Source organism: Amia ocellicauda, chromosome 3 (assembly GCF_036373705.1).
Source record: "Amia ocellicauda isolate fAmiCal2 chromosome 3, fAmiCal2.hap1, whole genome shotgun sequence".
NCBI classification, from domain to species: Eukaryota; Metazoa; Chordata; class Actinopteri; order Amiiformes; family Amiidae; genus Amia; species Amia ocellicauda.
Window position 1 is genome coordinate 13,407,276 of NC_089852.1, and position 20,007 is coordinate 13,427,282.

The 20,007-nt window shown below is 43.1% G+C and overlaps 1 protein-coding gene across 3 annotated transcripts in view; it reads left to right on the forward strand.

Moving 5' to 3' along the window:
* The window catches only part of arhgef3 (Rho guanine nucleotide exchange factor (GEF) 3), a 95,514-nt gene that overhangs the window by 56,387 nt on the left and 19,120 nt on the right, over window positions 1–20,007 (forward strand). Inside the window, exon 1 of one of the 3 annotated variants that reach the window (XM_066698258.1) lies at window positions 10,042–10,587. The exons of the other annotated variants lie outside the window; for them this stretch is intronic. Within the exon in view, the coding sequence (XP_066554355.1) occupies window positions 10,489–10,587 (99 nt within the window). The 5' untranslated portion in view covers window positions 10,042–10,488. Of the gene's footprint in view, window positions 1–10,041; window positions 10,588–20,007 lie in introns of those variants that run through there. 3 annotated transcript variants of the gene reach the window in all.

Below are 20,007 nucleotides of genomic sequence, written 5' to 3' on the forward strand. Positions count from 1 at the left end.
ATTTTTCATGATTTTGTTCAAGTTCCAACACCTTGATACTGCTGAGTGGGGGTAGGGGTTGGGGGTTGGGGGGATGCGGTGGAGAACAAAAAGAGGTTTGAGAACGAGTGAAACTGAAGCGCTTTCTCAAAAGGAGATGAAAGGCAGCCAGGCCTAAACCAGCCCAGCTCTGCTTTCAAAGGGCCTTCACAGAGTCCTGCCTCGGCCCTCCCTCCCTGCCTCAGCCCAAGAGAGAGGCTGCAGTTTGATCGTTGGCGTTTGATGCCGGATTTTGATGGGGACTTTTCAAAGGCGAAACCGTGTCAACAAACACCCTCCCTAATGCACTGCCCTAACCCCCCCCTCCCCCCCATCTCTCCCACTCCCAGGGCTTGTACGTTTCAGTACCTGGGATCATTTATCCTCCCTCTCCTACTGACACAATCTCATTTGTTTTGATACATGAATGCCCTCGCCAATTAGTCGGCCATCTCTGCTTCCTTTTTTTCCACCCAGGAGACGGAGCTGCCATGCAGAGTGAGAGGGCCTGTTCTGTTCCTCTGTAAACTATACAGGGTTTTTAAATGGCAACAACTCAAAAAGGATGGGCGGTCAGTTACCTCACCACAGCTGTGCATAAGGACCATGTAGCTGCAATAATTTATTACGTTCATGATGTTTATTTAGATTCAGGAGATTAGACAACCCCAATAAACATATGCAGAAGGTAATGAGAGTTTATTTTGGTCTAGACTCCTCCCTCTCTGGCACTTTCACAGCTTCTGATTGTCTCTATGAGTTAGGATAGTGAGTTTCGAAGGAAGAGCATGAAGCTCCAGGTTTCATCTTTTTTTTTGTTTTTTATTTTTCCAATTATTTTTCCAAACTTTTGCCAAAGCACCAGGGCCTTGGATTATTTACACAATGACCATGACAGTGCAAACTGAAATCCAAGTGCAATAATTCAATCTAAAATAAATCTTTATTCTTTTAAGAAGCTGTATATTTCTTTCTTTCTTTCAGCTTATCCCATGTTGACGTTTCACCCAGCCTTTATTAAATGCTGTCTGTGCTTTACCTAACTAAATGTCACACCAACACTCAAGGGTTTTTAATGAGAATGCAGTGAGGGCCTATTAGTTGTGTATTTATAGACTAGTGAAATGGAAATCTGAAGCTGTTTTTTGTCTTCTTCATCTTGTTCTTATTCTGCTGCTAGATGATGACCAGCCTTCCCCAGCTTCTTGGCAACCAGCCTATAATTTATGTGCCGCTTTTAGGAGATTGAAGTCCGCGAGCAATTGAACGCTTACATAATACTCACATAAAGCTCTGTTAATTGATTTCCAGTCAGGGCACAAGAAAAAAGACATCTTTCGATTGTGGCGGACATCTGAGCTTTGAATCGCAGATGGCTTTGGCTGTTTTATTTCCCAGATCAAAGGGCTGCTTTACCTCTCCTGTCTCTTTCACCTTTTAAAGAAACGCAATACGTTCGTCATCTGGAACGCTGGGGCCCCCAGGGGGATAAAAGGGGCCTCTGAATGAAGGTCATTGCCTCCCTCCGTCAGGTTTTTGGGGAGGGGGGTCATCTCTCTGTTTATGAATACACCAATTGAGGGCACTTTTGAAAATAGAACTTTCAACCAAGTCGTATAATCGATGTCAATCGGTCTAAAAGGTAACTTTATTTATTAACCCCTTTGACCAGGAAAGACATCAGTTGACATGAACAGACCCTGGTTCAAGGACATCCTTCCAAGTCAGCCAAAGCCATTTGGGGGCTACATTACATTCTATGAGGAATCACCAAAGAAGCATCTTCACCTAGACAATGAGAATGGATCTATGTTAATCTCTGTAGGTGTCATGGCTTTAGGGTAATACAAAGCACGGCCAAGCAGAATATTTGGTGTAACCGTGGCAAACATTACTAATGAACAGCTCACCATATAAAATGCACATGACATGACAGGCCCTGCAGCTTTAGCAATTTAGGATTAAAGTCTGTTGCATGCATTTTGATATGTAAATGCTTGGTTTCAGTCTAAATTTGTTAGGCATTAACCACTCACTGTTAAAGTCATTTAAAAAAAAAATCTTTTTTATGAGGCATTACTGGAAAATCCAATGCAGCGATGAAAATGAAGACACGAAAATAGCTCGGAGCTCTAAAGTCAAGTCTGCCAAAGGGTTTTGTTACTATAGCAGCATCATACTTTTTGGTTATGTAACATTGTGTAGTAGGATGTGCTGAGAGAGAGAGCTGGGAAAAGGAATGGGTTGTACAAATGGTACAGGTTCTGCTTTGCAGGTCACAACCACAAAATCAAACGGAGCTTAAGTATTCTGAAATATAAAGGGAGCACGGGAGTTTTTGTTTATTTTTATATATATTTATTTTTGATTTACCATAATCTGCAGTTGTGTAACAGTGCCTTCAGTTGTAACCTGCCAAGCAACTGACACATTGTAAGGAACATTCCTTTGACGATAATTTGTTCTTTCTGCTACTGAGAGGTGTTGGCTTAGCAAACACTGACGAATGATGTCTAATTAAAGAGCGGCCTCTGCCCCAGCAGCTCGGAGACCGTCCCTCTCCTGACCTTTACTGGAATATTCTCAACAGGGGCTGTCCTTGTACTGGATGTTGGGTGCTTGCCATCCGAAAATTCACATGCCATTGGACGGCTGAGATTCTGTATCCGTCTCTTAATTGAGACATGTTTTAATGTCTGACACATGGAGACCAGTCCACTTTCAGTTTTATGACTTAAGACATGGGAAGTGAGTGGGATTCTGTCCCAGAGTGCATTGCCAGGATGCTGCGTCACATGGGTGCCTCTGTGCTACACTCTCCTTTAGTCTCCTCATTTAGAGGTCTGTCACAGTATTGCCTCTGTAATAGTTTATAACTATAATTGAAAACCACATCGCATTCCAAGTTAGGATGTCCTGTTCACAACACGGATAGGTTAAACAGGGTTGTGAACTTGACTCACCCTCAGTCTGGTTCTTTCTTTGTTTTTTTACTTTCCATTTTCACCACTGCAAAGGCTGTAGACCATGAGGAATCGACTCACTGAATCAACCCTGAAATACAGTTGTATGGAAATGAACATTGATTTTTCCTGCTGGACAGCACTAAGCTCTGGAAAAGTCTGAAAGAGGCTGTTGTACACCATGTAGTGTTTACCTGTATACTTTTGCACAGTGATATTTGTTTTTGTTTTGTCAGGCATATGATACATGATGAAATACACTGAGGAATATATCTAAACTCTTTCTCAACATCAAGACATCCAGTAGAAGATGAGTTGCTTGACCTGTGGATGGAGCGAAGCGCCCAGTAATGGGTGTCCAGCACTGAAGGCCTGAGATAGTGTTCCTCAGCTGGACACAAGGGAATAATGAATGACCTTTAGCACAGGAAGTTAATTGCTGATGCCCAGTAACAACCAGAGGTATAGACTGAGCTCCACTTTAAAATGGAGTTTCTGTATTGCACAATTGAACAAATATGGAAAAGGCCAAAGAGAACCCTCTGCTTGGGTTTTATAGCCCATTATAACAGAGGCAATGTGCTGGAGGAGGTAAGTGATAGGATCTAGAGAAACTGGGACAGGCAGCTCAGCGAAAGCCATAAAAAGGCACTTGAAAGCAGTTTTTAGGAACTGTCTCAGTGTGTTTTATTAATGGTGCTAACTTTAAACACCAGGACAGCAAAAGGGTGGTCTGGCCCTGGTATTATAACACTGGGTAGTGCCTGACTGGAACCTTTCTGTGCGAGTCTGTTCAAAGTCTTACAGTTCTCTACCTATTCGATATGTCTGTCTGCTTTATTTTACTAACAACTGTCTTTAGATCTGCGCGGTCTACAGATATAATTCCGACTGCGGTTAGACAAGGCAGCTGCACTATTAATTTGTGGGATGTTGGTGAACACAGAGGACAGCAGAGAAATCTCACTTTAGTTTGTTGGCTTTCAGGATGTAAATGCTTCTTTTCTCTTATTTGCTCTTCCCTCGTCTGTTTAGGCTCGAACACAGTGAAATAAATGGGATTATGTTGTCTTGTGTTTGTTGCTGCTGACTTTGGGCAACACTGTGGATGATGGCAATGTGTAAGATTGAATCACACAGTCGTATTAAATGGCTTTTAGGATGCGCACGGCTGGGGGTGCAGAATTCCTGTGGCTGCAGGAATCATTCATTATCTTGATAATTACAGGGTGAACAAAAGGGCCTCCCTTCAAGCACAAGGTTAGATCACGGAGATCTGCTGCTATATCTAACAAGCCCCCCCCCATGATTCCTCCTACCCCCCCTCCCCCATCACCCCAACCCCACACACACCCACACACACCACACCCCAATTGTTATACTCATTTACACATGTATAGAGCCGCAGATTAGTAATCTCAATGGGTCCTCTCACCTGGGCAAATACAGCTGGGTGTGATGCAGGGGCTAAATCAAATGCCCTGCCGCTCTGAAGCATTCCTGTCTGGCATCATGCTGCCCACATCAGGCCTGATTCGCGTTTTGCATTAATATTCTGTAGTAAATACTTTTACGCATTTCTTCCAGGCAAACAATAATAACTTATTTTGGTATCTTTTCCATGTTGTTTAAAGGGGACAGATACATGATAATGGTAACTCTATACAATATACTTATTCCTCAGAAAGACAGAGCATCTGTTATTTTCCGATGTGCAGTGTGTTGTTGCAGGACTTTAAAGGTGTTTAGATCCACCAGTGTGGTAAAATACAGATGGGGGTGATGTATGGTCTTTTTTAGACCCCTTTCATTTTTCTTTAAGGACCCACCCCCTTGTCATTAAATGTATATTAAACAACAAGTAATTTACATATTTGGACAATAGCTTTTCCAGCAGAAATACAAAATGTTGCAAAGTTTCAGTACTGGAGAGCAGCACTGCTATGTTTGGACAGCTGACAGGTTCTTGACAGCATTACGAACATGTTTTGCTGTTCTCTAATCAGTCAGCGATGGCTCACCTGGCTGTATGAGTGATTTGTGAAATTCATGCTGGAGGGGTGGGTGTGTGGGTCTCTAGTATACAGTTTTGAATTCAATAGGTATCACATCAGGAAAGAAATAGACATGCTTGTATTTCTTTCTTCAACAGAGATTTTGCTTGTGATTGTTTGTCACTGCAAACAAACAATAGTAATATCAATCATCAACATAAAACAAAATATAATGATACATTAATATAATTATAATAATAATGACTTGAGTGATGTGTCATATTAAATTGTACTCTATGATTTGTGCGTGAGTTCAAAATAGCACTCCTAATCTGCGATTCCATTTACTTCAAATGTATAATACCAGAATAAATAAAAAGCGGGTATCATTCACATTAACGGTCTTTCCTATTATTAACACATATTGTGTGATTTGCAGGAGAGCACAACATGCTTTTTATGACTTGATTAAATAAACTAATGAAAACAGAAATAAACGCTGTAATCTAACCTGCAGAAAGCGTCACCACAGTCAGTGCAAGGGCTGTAATTTGCATCTAGAAGTGCTGTCTTGGCTTCTCTTTGAGGGGGGCTTCCTGTCATCCCCCCCACTCCTCCCGCTCTACAAACCCCCCTCTCCCTGCCACTCAGACCTATAATTAAAATCCCTATTGGCTGGTGCAGTGAACTGCCAAAGTGCGTCTGACTACTTTGCCCCAAGCCATGCTGTGCTGCTTGTGTTTACAGGTTAAGGGTGAACACAGTTGACGCAGGAGGGAGAGAGCTGCACTAAACACTCCAAAACTAGAAACCAAGGAGGTCCTGCCACCCTGCCCGTACAGCCAAATCCAGCATTGAATACTCGAGTGAACCACCTTATGACAATCCAATGATCCCTGTTCTTCACAAGTTGTTTTGGGATTGCATCAGCGATGGGGCATTTGATTAGGACATTTCAGAACTGACAACTCTGCATGTCCCTCGGCTGAAATGTTAGACCATAAAGCATAAAATGCCCAGAAGGCCATACAACATTCTTGTGAGCTACAGCCGGTACAAATCATAGAGATTGGTGATCTGCCCTAACTTGAAAAGCTCATGCTATTAATACCTCAGTACACAGAAAACTTCTCGCAGTGGGGCGGAAAGTCAGTGGTCCAAATGGGCCTGTTAATTAAATGATGGTCTCTTGGGAAAAGGGGTAGCTGGGTAGCCGGGTAGCTCCCCTTGTACACTATCTGTAAACTGGATACAGGGGACTGAATCCCAGTACCTAATCTCTGTCTGCGTCAGGTATAAAAAAGGCAAGTCTTGAGTTTCGAAATCCAAATAATAGGTGGTCTTTTTTATTTGTTTTCACATGAGATTGACTTTAATGTAATTTATGAATAGTACACCAGATACCAGCAGAATCAATGTCACTCCACAGCAGTGAAGATTAACAAGGCCTGACAAAGTGGCTGAGACATTAATCTCTTCAACTGTCACGCTCATCAGGCATTTAGGAGGAGGTCTGAACATGCTGGCTGTCAAAATATCTTCACAGTCACGGGCAGAGTGACTGATCTGAAATGGGGGCTCCAGTGTATCATAATTGTTGTATTTACACGCCTGTCTTTATTAAGAGCTGTCTTTGTTTGTTGAAGCGTGCCAAGCGTGATCCAGGCTGACCGGAATGCTGTTTATTGATTTATTAGTGTATTTATTGTTTTATTTGTTTTATCAAAACTGCTAGTAACAATAATAACAGAACAGTAATTATAACAATAACATTAAAATATCTGTTACAAATACAGGATGAAACCATTACATATCATAAATTACAAGGTGCAGGAGTTTAATTTGTGAAACATGCAGGAAACCATGCACATACAAGAAAAATGGAGGTCATATATCAATATGTATATGGATGTGTGTGCATTTGGTGTAATTGAGAAGCAGCAGGACAGAGCAGCATAAGGGTGCAGGGCAGGAGCCAGCTGTAGCATCTGTAAATTACACCACAGGGGGACAAGGTAAAGGACGTAGGTATGAGAGCAGAGGGAGATACAGCTAGTTGGCCAGCAGAGGAAGAGACAGATGGCAGGAATTATTTTTAAGTTTATTTTTCTCTGTTAGACATATTGCTACTACTTTTTTTCAAATCTGCAAAGACTTTTGACCATACCTAGTAGCAAGCCAATCCCACTCATGAGCACATCTCTTTCTCAGAAGAAAGTAATTTCAGGTATAACTATCAGTCCCCGGAATCACAGAAGGTGAGTCATTGTAGACATGAATCACCTAGCGTTTGGGAATAGCACTTGACATTTTTTTACAACTTTAGATATTATTGGGAATGGCAGCTCCCTTTGAGAAGTGTACTTTGGACAAACATCACTGCCTTTTAGTGGTTTGTGGCTTGTGTGAACTTCATATGGTTCTGAGACCTGCGCCGGCCTCATGCTCGCACCCAGGGCCCAGTGTTGATTAGCAATAGAGATCTTGTCACTGTTTCCTGTGTCAGCAATCCCCTGTCTGGTCTGTCAGCCTGTCTTACGGGAACAGGATGCTATCGCTGCATCTCTCAGAAGGTATTTTTAGGTGTTTATACTGAATTTCCTGTTGCACCAGCAGAAAAAAACAAACTGCAAAACCATTTATCTAAACCAAACCTCTGACCAGAGAAAAATTCCCAAGCAAGGATGATTGTTGAGAAAGTTAAGCATGTTTCATGAGAAAATGTATCTGTTATTCTAAACCTGCCTGCCGTTTTGTCATTATTTAGAAATTACCCAAGAAATTGATGCTCTCCTGTCATCTGTAAACCTGATGACCTGAATACTCTGCCCACAAATACAACCTGTAGGGCCCATAATGATCCCTGTATAGACATATTGTAGGGTCTAAATCAAAAGAGAAACTGTTCATCAAACTTCATCTTTTTACCTTCCATTAAACTAACCTTTGTCTTGAGAGTAATTTGTATGCGTTCTTATGAAGTGGGATTTGGGGAAACAAGTACAACTGAGATGACAATGTGCATGAATTATGACATGGGGCCATGGCATGTGGATCTTCAGTTTAGCTTACACAGCCCCACACTTGGTGTCCATGACAACTTTTTTGTTGTTGTTTTAAATGCTAAATGTTTTATGTGATCAACAAAATGTACTTGATGACTTGATGATTGCAATTCAGCAAGTGAAAGGTGAAAGGTCATGTTGGTCAGAAAAAAACACCTTCCCCCTGTACGTGTGTGTTCATCCTTGGTGTCTGAATCAGGTATACTCAAGGGAGAATCCATTCTGTGGACCTGTTATTTTCAACAGAATTCTTGCTGCTTGAGTGACATCTCTCTCTCTCTCTCTCTCTCTCTCTCTCTCTCTCTCTCTCTCTAAATGTAAAGTCACTGAAAGTCACTGTTTGTTTACAGTGTGAGCCTAGCTGGGATTAGAGGGCCTGTGCTATGGCTCATTTCCCAGGCCCTGATAGGAACACAATGGCAGGAACTGCTCAGCCTTTTAGAACAAAGCCACTTAGACCGGGCCAAATTTCCTGCTGTCTGAAATAAGAGCTGCTCTCAAAAAGGAACTTGCTGAACTCGCAGTACATATACTCGTAAAACCATAAGACGCCAGCAATGCCACACATTCTGGGTCTGCTGGGATGACCAGAGGCTATTTTTCTTTTTTTCAATGCTCTCTCAACCAACCCCCAAAACATCTCTTGCAAAAAACATGCTGGGATTATAAAACAAGCAACCTAAATGTGTGCAGTGTGCTGAACATTTTGAAAGTGTTGGCTGGGCTACAGTTTCTCGGAATGGGGTGTAGAAGAACGAATACCTGCAACCCGGAAACCAGTTCCTAAGAAGTCCACAGGGCAGACTCACTATTGCCTTTAAAAAATAAACAAAAAAACATCAGCTCTGACGACTGTGGTGCAATTGATGAAATTCTACTCATGCAAATTTTCACATGCAGTGCGTGGTGTTAAGCTATCCTTTCCCTGAACTTCTCTGGCGCTGTTTCATTTCATTCTGCGGTCAGTTGTGTTTTCTCATAAGATGGCCCTCTGCAGAGTTTTTTCTTGCTTTGACACGTTTCTCTCCCCCCCTCTGTCTTTTTCCTATTTCAACACATCTTCCTTTTGGCTTCAACATAATGCAGCGTGCAATTGTAAAACAATTTCCATTTAAGATTAAAATCTTCTGCTGATAGCAGTAGTTTTAGGCTTAGTTAATAAGAGCTGGAGTACAGCAAGAGTCAAATCAGCACATCAGGTGACATTTCATTGCCAGAATAATCATTAAATAAAATCAGTTAAATTACAGTATATATGTACATTAAAATGTTTCTTGATATGTATTATAGATGTATCTGCCCCCAAGCTGCAAATCAATGAATTACAGTTTTTTTTTTGTGTGTGTGTGTGTGTATATATATATATATATATATATATATATATATATATATATATATATACCATTTCTGAGGAATGTAAATTGTGTAACACATTAGATGCATGTAAAGTGGGGGGGGGATACGTTTTAGACTATTGAAATCTATGCAAATCCAAAACACAAGGTGGCCATTGCTGATATACTGCAGTAGGAACGTGATTTAATATGCTCCCTGACTACCTCAAATTATTGGTGGATGTAAAAGTCTTTTACTAGATGGAATTGTCTGTGTCCTGACTTTGTGGCTGATATGCATCCAGTATATTTATCTGTTGTAGTCCTTTTTCTCTTTAACAATATGCACCGAGCTTGTGTAGTATGGTAGACACGAGCTCAGTATTTTCCTGCCAACTCTGGATGTGAAATTGTTTTCTTTATACTTATATATTGGTTTTGGTATTGTGATTCTCGTTGTTTTTTCTATAGCTCTATGCAATGTGGCTGCTCATATTGGTAGACAAAACAAGCCACTATAAAGCTGGCAGCTGTATCAACTCCTCAAACTGATTCAGCTGGGGGAACAGAAACTAGGTCACGCCGGCAAACGGGGTTGCGTTCGTCGATAGAAAGAAATATGAATATACTTTATATATTTACAAAATGAAACCAGAATAAAAACGAATAGAACACGCATCTATCGTATAGGTTAACATGCAAGGAAACTGCGCTGTCAGATTCAGACTGTGGACACAACATAGCTGGTTGCTAGTTTGTGGTTTACAGACGATCTTTTTTTTTGGTCTGGATGTTGATGTAGCGCAGGAGGGTCGTTTGTTCGGCGCGGTTCCCCCTGTCTGCCTGTCTGTCTGTCTGTCTGCCTGCCTGTCTGTCTGTCTGTAACAGCTCCCAGGAGGAGGCGTGCTGCCCGCATCACGGGGGGCGGTGCGCTCGGCTCGGCTCGGCTCGGCTCATTCTCCCCAGTGCGCGACAGGGTCCGGGCCATGTTGGCAGCCGTTTAAGTGCGGATTTGAACTCGGCAGAGCTGGCGGGCACCGTGGCTGCGAGACACAGCTTTGCCTTTGACTACCCTGCTGCTATAGCTTCTGCTGTGACCTCCGAGACTGCCAGCATGGTGGCCAAGGATTACCCTTTCTACCTGGTCGCCAAGAGGGCCAATTGCGCCCTGGAAGTGCAGACGGTGAGCAGCAGCCCCGTCAAAGAAGTGGAGGTACGTTTCGGAGACACCTTGTTGTAGTTTGTGTGCCATATAGTCAAGCGCTATAGCGACTAAAAGGGACCGCAGATATAATGGCAGAGTTGAAATAATGCCGGACTCCCAGCGAAAAGCTCGCCCGCAGCTTCTTGCAAAAAATGTTGCTTGGGTGGAATGCATAGCTTTAAACCCGATGATTGCATTGTTTTTAATAGCTAATTATATATAACCACCAGCAAATGCGTTTACTGTTAATTGGCCCGTTTTGGCACCAGTTTTTCTTAGATTGTGTGTGTGGTATTTCTGATTTAGTGTTGTGGTTGTAATGACATTCATAATAACAATGATCATTTTAGTTTTGGTGCTAGTTTGTATTAATCTTGTTCGTGCAACCAGTAGCTATAGTTTCTTCTAATTGTGTTTCTAAACTATTGTAATGTGTACGGGCAGTGAGACTGGTTTTGTGACAAGGTAACTGAAGCTAAAATAAAAGGTTTTGCCTACTTATTTTAATTTTGGACATATAATGACATGCATTCTATTATTGAATTCTTCTTTGTGTCGCTTTGCGGCGTTTTCGGGTGCGTTGTGGTCAAGCATCTCTGTACATCTCTTTTAAACCCAAACACTAGGTAAACCCCCGTCGGCCATAAATAAATGAACAAACGACAAAAAAAAACTAGCAGTGGTATCGGCGAAGAGTGAGAATGTCGGAGCAATTATGTGTCACACGTGAAACTACCGGCGTCAAATACATATTAAGGCATGCTATTGCTCCCGTGTATATGCATGTCTTTATTTAAGCAAAATACAGTAGTTCAAATGAATGCATTTGTTTTTTCTGTTTGCGGCCAAAAAGCGATATTGTGCGTGTGCATCGTGCGCCTGCTGCTTCCCCCTCAGCGCGGCGTTGGAAGAGCGGAGCTGCTGTAGCTCATCGGGTTACCAAGTGCTAACATTTTTCTTTTCTTTTGTCGGACTCCAAAGAACAGTGATTGCTCAGCTTTCACAGTAATTCTTCCAGCTGCCTTTCATGTTGTTTTTTTAACGTGTGGACTGTTTGATTATCTGAATAAATAACAATTACGCCTTTTGTAAATTAGAGGTTTATTTTTTACCGCTTTAAAGTTTGCTAGTATTAAGCAGTGCAGATATCTCTTTGAAAACCAAATTGTTGTTGAGCACCGGCATACATTATTGCAGGCTGTTTAAGAGGTGTTTTTTTTCTTCTTCTCGGAATGGCTGCTGCATCCAGTGAACGGCAACCTTTTCCTAGGAACACAATTAAAACGTGCACAAGAAAAGATGCTAGTTTACTTAAAACGTGACGCTTGCCATAACTATCCTGATTCTCCAATATTAGCATGAGTGGCTGTGGTTGGGCAAGATGGGAAGGTACTTTGCTGAACTAAATGAATGCTTTTGAAATATCAGAACATGGACTCCTCCAAATGGATTATGCTTGGTCTTAAGCAGAGGCTTGTGGAGTTGTGTATTGTTTAAGGTGTGCAATACTGTAAGTCTTTATGGTAGAGAGCTTCGTTTTCAATTTTATGATGGCCTTTTCCTGCAGCATTGATCATTTTAGATGTGGTACAAGTCAATGGGGCATGCATCAGCAGTGGTTAAGATTGTGACACTACCAAGCACAGAACAGAGCACACTACAACACCACATACTCTAAAAGTTTGTCTCTGTGTGCCATGCAGTGCCTTGACGGAGATTCTTGTACAGAAGGATGATTTTTATATGTTTGGGGATGTATTGTGGGGAAAACCGCAAATCGATGCGGGCAGCCAAGATTCCCTCACAGTGGAGATGATGGCCATAGGACTCGGAGAGTTAGGGCTGTAATTAAAGCTCCACTAAAAACTGTGCAGGCAGAAGGGGTGGAAAGTGATATGGCTGAAGCGCACAAAGAAAAAGGCTGTGTGAGTTCCATGCCAAAGGAAGTGTTTGATCTTTCCAGATAGGTTTCTGCTTGCTCTGGTTCAAACAGCGACCCCTCTTCTACCCTGCCCCTCAGCTACACCTCACTCCCACATTGTGGCTTATTTACCTGCACTGTGAGAGCCCCTTCACAGCACAGTCACAGGAGACAGGGAGAGAAGGCAACTGAGGAGGTGGAGGGAGGCACAGAGGGCGGTAGTCATGTTTGATTCTCACTTGCTTGGCCATGAGGTAAAATCATTAATTCAAACAGCACTGTGGCCCCAGGCTTATAACACATAGTACCATCTGATAACACTGCCTCCAACACCTCAGCCAGGCAAACAAACACTGCAGTCCAGCCAGCCAGCCACAAAAACAAGCAGACACGCTCTAAGTTGTTTAAATAACCTCCAAATTCTTTCCAGAAATTGTGACAAACCAAGTAAGATGCTTGAGTTTGACCGTTTTTTTTTTTTTTTTTTACTCTGTGGTGTCTACCCAGACCTCTTGTTTTCTCTGAGCACCTGGAAAACCGAAAACAGATTTTGTAAAACTATGGCGACGTGTTATTCAGTACCCAGACTGTATTATCTAAGAACCCTCGTCTGTATCAGCTCTTAAAGATAAAATATTGAAACACATTTTTAAAGAAAAATAATTGAGGGAAGAAGCTCTTCTGTCATGATTTTTAAAGTTCTTTTCTTTTTGGTAATGTTTGTCAGCAAAATCATTTAATCATTTTAAATCTCCCTAGGTGGTTGTTTTACAATGCCAGTGAATGTGGGGTAGAAATCTCTACAGCACCCTCAGGGCACTTGTTAAAAGCTGTACTGTTTTTGCTGACTGTTGCTCGTTCACAAACAGAAGTGGATTTCTTTGGAGCCCTTTCTAAATTGCTGCTGCATTAAAAGTGTGACGGGTGTTTGTGAACTTCAAGCTGAGTAAAAACTAAAGGAAAATGGTGATTGAATAGCAGGAGAGTGTCTCTGTAAGATCCTGTTCAGACAGGGCTGCTGTCAATCCACTGTTCAGTCACTCCTCTCTGCCAAATCCAGTCAAGTCCTGAGTCTTTTCCAATGATCGGATCTTGATTGGAGCAATTTCCTCCCCTTTCACTCATTTTATACCCGATGCGGTTTTCTGCCGTCTCATCAGATCCTGATTTTGCATGTTGGCTTCTGAAGAATTTCTCTGGTTAAAGACTACCAGATGGGTGCCCAATTACCGGAGATTTGCAGCTATCTTAAAACAAAAAGGGATCAAAGTTACCTCTCTGAAGTATGTAAGACATCTTTTAATTTCCCTGCGTGTGCGTGCCTCCCGGAGTAAGGCAAGGAATCGGGCGGTATTTCAAGGGACTGATTTTGTTTTGGAAGAAGAGCGAGTGGTGGAATTTGTGTACCTGACTGAGTTGTTTTACACCCTGGAGCATCGTGGCAGTTGCCGCTCCAGGAAAATCTGAAGGGATTGAGACTTCCGAGAGGCACACTTTCAGGCTGCGAGGGAGAGAAGGGAAAAACTGAACTTTAAAGCCCTGAAAAAATGTAAAGCTTTAAGTTCAGTGTTATAGAGGAACAATGTATGCAAGTCATGAGAATGTATGACATGGGGTGGTTGATTCCTTTTGGAGACTTGTGAAAAGATAGTTATTCATTAAAATCCCTTATTTCTTTACCAAATACAAGGAGTAAAATTGGATTTATGCATCACGCAATTCACATTAACTAGATTACTCGTATTCACGCTCAGGTTTTGGTGCCATCACAATGCCAGTCTTTGTAACCAGATGACACATCAGCACTGCGGTAACCTCTCCGAGACAACAACATTAGTAATACACTTACCAAGCTCAGGAACACAGTACTTATGGAACCATAATACATTTCAGGAACAAAAAGTCATGTGATTAGTCCTTCTGGATTGGGTATTACTGCTTGACTAAGGGGAACTCACAGTAAACTTTTCTGGTGTCAGTGAGAGTAGCAGACTGCTTAATCATCATTGCATGATTAAAGGAAGTGTAACAAGAAAAAGAGGCACAAGCGAGAGAACTGCAAAGACATGTCTCCATACAGCTTGGGTCAAATTATCATGCATAGCAGTTTGGTGAAATGGACTCCAGATTTCCACAGTGGACAAGTAGAGGATTTTCCTATAATGCTGTTTCCCTGTGTGAATGGTAAAGAGACCGAGCATGATAGTCCAGTGTTTGAGGCATACAATCCTGTATTTTTTTTTTTTTTTGCGATGACATTTTTGTTTCGGTTCAGCCAAAAAGTGTCGTCATTAAATGCATAACCTCACACCATTAATACGTCAATGGCTGGTTGTTTGTGCTCCGAGGTGGCCTGGAGATAAAGTTCCATCTGGTGTCAGAAGTTAACATAAGGTAGCCGGGGGAGAGTAAGCCCATTCTTTATTCTGCTATCAGTGGAGGAGGACTTGTCTTATCACTGAACTGCAACAGGCAGGGAGGGACATCAGTCAGTGTACCCCTCTGAGTTGAGCTTTATTACCGGCTGTTAAAGGTTCAGCAATAAACCTGGCCGGTGCAGAGGGATCGCAGTGCAATCTTATCTGGGTGCAGGGCTGGGAGAGGCGGCGCTTCAGTCAGATGAAGGTCAGCCCGTCCGCTGTGACCCTGGGAGCAGTGTTGGAGTGGGTGGGCAGTCTGGAATAGAAACTGGAGGCAGCAGTTGACTAGTACTATGGATTGTACAGTGCAGAAGTGCCAAATGAAGTACCACGAAAATCTGTTCCAAGTGCAATTTGACAGTGCCTTGTGTATTGCCTTTTTGTAATTATTTTTTTGGGAAGAGACATTCATTTGATGTGTCTGATAAATTGTCGAATTGACATTTTCTTGAATGTCTTGTCTTTTGTTGGAAAGAGAAACACACAGCGAGACAATTAAACCATTACAGTGGGTTTCCTTCAAACCCAGCCACTGGGGAATAGTCTTCCTGGTTTAGTCACTCTCAGACGATTGGGCCACTTGCTGTAAGCTTATGTAAGGTCTATTTCCAGAAGTTCTCACATGCTCCAGCACCCATGTCATTGTCGGGCCTGTCGTGCTGGGAGAACAGGTGGCTTTGACTCCTGGGATTGGAGAGTAGTCAAGACTGTTTTGTGTACCACAACTTCGTCAAAGGGGAGAGCCATGACTGGAATAGCACAATTTTCCCGCTTCTTCAGTTCTTTCTTGGCACCTGTTTCACTGTGTGCCCGGTCTAAACCATTCTTTGTTACTGTCACTTAGATTTTATTGTCACTTGAACCAGCTTTTCCAGCAGAGTTGGACTTTCGCTGTGATTATACGTAGGAAAACAACCAAATTGGCGTTGCATAAGGTTCTTTTGCTCTCTGGGGAAGTGTTTAATACTGAAGCTTTTGCAAGTCCCCTCTTTTGCTTTGCTTCATCCCTACAGCCATCATTCTCTAAAGCAAGTATACTTTACCTTTAATAAGGGACTGTTTGTTGTGTTTGCTGGAAAGCAGTGTACATCTAGTTGGACCTTTACAGAAAGCAGACCAGTTGAATAAACGGTTAAGAATTTTTCCATTGTAAAACGTACATAGTCTCGTACCTGCTTCTTTATTTAGGTTCTGGCTATTTGAAATGCGATAATTGTTTAAGGGAATGGTGGGATTTACAGTAGCCAAGTACAGTAATAGGCTATGAGACCCAGGTACATTGGCAGGTCAGCTGACGGTGTGTTAAGTGGTTTGACAATGGAAAAACCTGGAGAGTGTGAGAGAGAGGAGGGGGGGCAATGGGCCACCTTAATGTGCAGACTTATCCAGATCAGTGGGTGTAGAGACGGGCTAATGTGTGTCCTAGTTCTCATTCTCATCCTCTCGGGGGGGTGACTTGATGTTCTCCAGGAAACTCCAATTTGCGGTTGTCTTTATCCAGACAGCCTGTTCTGGAATAGAAACACGCCTGAGGCATTGGCCTGTAAAAATGACTGTGTCTCTGAGCCCTGATGTGAGGAACATCAATCCCAAAGAAGGGCATCCTCACAGTGTTGTCTCAAGGAGCTGGAAATAAGGCTTGGAACCTCTATATCACTTATCAACAACACCCTGGGACTCTTCTGAAAAAGAATGACTCGGGGGAGGTTGTAGGAGGTGCAGGGAGCGAATTCACCACATGTAATCTCTGTCAAAGCTGGGCTTCAAGTCACGGCCTCAGCTCGAGTTCTCCTCCTCCTCAGAGGCAAAGCTGCCCTACAATTGGGGAACCTTTTGTGAGTCATCTTGTACTCGTGGATCTACTCACTGCCGGAATTGAGCAAATCAGGATCTTCCCTCTCGCGTTGTCCCCCCTGAGCAGGGCTGAATGTCTTTCATGTCTTCGGTGCATCGTGGCTGTCTGTGCCATTTCCTTTCCTCAATATCTAGCAATATCTAATGCTGCCCTCTATAGCCTGAGCCCCATTTCTCTTCATCACCCAGGCCTTGCATGCAGCTCAGTGGAAAAAATAACAGTAACAGCAGTGCTGACATTTCTGTTTCTGGAGGGGATTGTGGATCTGTGTATTAATTTTCAGATTCGATGTTTGTCGCAGATGGCCATTGATTTGGTGCTAATCCACCATACACAGCTTGCCAGGAGGCATCTACCCAACCAGGCCCAACAACCGTGGTGTTATTGAGCCAAGCAGAGTGCGTGCCTGCGTTCGGGTCAATGTCAGACCCACGTCTGCACAGGCGCAATGTGTTCAATGCTATCCTGCCCTCAATGGGACAAGATCTTGTAACAAGAGACGGAAGAAAAAGGAAAGGGTTTATTTTGTTTCAAGGGTCAGGCAAGCCGTTTTGTTGTCTTGCGTGTGTCAAGGGCCTGCATCACACGATCATAGCTAAATTATACAGGTAGTGTTTAATAGTGTGTGGCCATTTTGATCTCATATAGTGGCTTCTGTTTTTTTATAGCATGGTTAACAAGGGTCCTGATCTCTGTTTATATGCCTCTTACAGCAGATATTCCCCCCCGCATGCTGTCAGCTCAGTTATTTTGCCTCTAGTCCAGCCACCACTGATTCAGTTCAGCAGTCTTTGTTGAGTTCACCATGTACGAGAAGGAAGGGTAGGAGGAAGGGGGTGGTGGAGAGGTTGAATTACATGAGAAACCATAAGAATGAAAATGTTGCATAATAAAGACATGAGAGAATTGTACCATGGCAAGAGGCTGATAAGGAGGATATAGACACAGGCCCTCTGCCCTGGGGTATCTAGTACTGGCTGCTATTGTGGAGCTGCCTGACACTGAACAGCCAGGCCCAATCAGATCTCATAGAAAGGGCCTATTTCCATGACCGAGATAAGAAGCACCGTGGTTAAAGGGGAGCCCTCAGGCTGTTCCTCTGATCCTGATGGCAGCTGTTTAGAGTTAGAGCCACTGTTTGCCAGTGAATACAGCAGCAGACCAAGACCCAACGGCTGGATCTTGAGTTTCACACAGCGCGGGGGGAGATCATTGTGAGATATGAGTTAGCAGGGGTTTAGCGTAGGATTATGTTCCATGTTTTGTGATAGTGTTGTTTGGTAATGTAACATTAAACTGGGCTACATTATGATGCACAACCTACAGATGTGGGGATATCTGCCTGTTCAACTTTGACAGTCGGTGCTAACAAAAGCGTTTGTGCCTCTTATTTGGCATGTGAATGTATCCTCGTTTCCTGTTCCAAACTTCAAAAGGTAGCCCTGCTGACAGTGATTGAGTTACTTTTAATTATACCAGATGATGGCACATATATTGCCTAATGTATTAATAATGGTAAAATTAGTAATATCGAGTAGTTTACATCACAAAACAGGCCACATTTTACATTGCTACATTCGGTACGTGTTCAAAACCAATCAGACTTTATAATCCCTACAATCGCAGAACAGTGGTCTACTCTAAAGAGGTTCAGATAAGAGGCAGCAAACATGGATGGCAGCAAAAATTGTTATATGGTAATTATAGGTTGCATTTTGCTTTGCCAGATTTGTTTTTCACCTGTAAATTCAGCATTTAAAACCTGACAAAACTGGCTTTAGAACTTTATTCTATACATTGTCTCAAGGGACATCCATTAATATGCAGCCATCCTATGACAGTGAGAATGTGATTTCATCAGGCTGAACCAAGGAGACGGAGCAGCTTGCATGCATTCAGACATCTTCAAACCAAGAAAGACGACACAGAAATATAAGCGATAGGGCAGCCCTGGAGAGGAAGTGATTGATGCTGTTTAAGAGCCCTGCCCCGTCGCACAGGTGCTGCTTCGAGGCAGTGATAGATGGGAGCTCCCTGGGTCGGGGGGGCTGGACAGGCAGCGTGAAGAAGGGGGCGTAGAGCTATTCTTGTAATACAGATGCAGCCGCTACACTGACGTCACGCAGGGAGATCACAGTTGTGAAGGAAGGAGGGAGAGAAGGTTGGGGGAGCTGTTGTCAAGGGCTCTGACTCTGTAGGTGGGTGATCTCCATCCACTACCTGCTATTTTTTTTTTTGTTGTTGAGACTTTTTTTCCTCGATGTACAGAAGAGTAAATTTGGCATGTCCTCTGTGCCTCACAGCTCCAGCACACAGGTCGATCCTGGCATTCTGCTGCAGGCGCTTGCTTGATCTATAGACTCCACCTGCCTTTCTGCTCCCGTGTTGCTCCCCCTACCAGCCTCCTGTTGGCTCTGGTGGTGTTTGTCACCTGCGGGAAACGGTGCAGCTTCTACAGCATGGGAGAGCGTCTGGCAAGGAGAACCAGGATTCCTTCAGATGTCGTACCGGCGAATGGCCAGTGTTGCCTGTCCAGGGATGACTGAGGAGGGGAGATGACGGAGAAGGGGGGCTATTGTTTGTGGGTCCTGTGTCAATGAAAGGAGAAGTGCTAGGTATCTCTTGTCCAGGGGGGCTTTCAGCAGCGGCTGCCCAGTGTCACAGTGGGATGGAGATCTCAAGACTTAAGGTAGAAACGCTCTTTTGTCCTGCAGGGGTGTTTGGGTTTTATTTGAGGCAGTGGTCGGCGCCAGGGAAAGGTGGTCAATATAGTAAACTGAAAATAAGCTTTATTTTCATCTTTCTCGGTTCCAGCTTTATCAAGCCATAGGTCACAGGTAGGGTGCTAATGCTGGCGTGCTGTGAGTGTGGGTTAAAGGCAGCAATGGTTAAGTGATGTGTAGGATTTGTTAGCCAATTGCTGTGGTCAGTAAGAGGTGGGAGTAAACATGGGGCTGAGTAGATATTAGAGAGGCGAGACAGACAACAGCCAAGCCCAGCACTGTACCCATCAGGTCATCAGACTCTCTCTGGCTCCGCATCAGAGGATAAGCCCTTCTCCAACTAAGGAAGGACAAGAGACTTATGTAATACTTGTGTGTGGAAAGCATCAACTGATATCTGTTGAATATTTCAGTGCATTCTGGACCAGGCTATTACATTCTTCACATCAGATCAGTGCTAATAGCTAATTTAGGACCAGTTCTATTTTATTCACACATTTGTGAGTATCT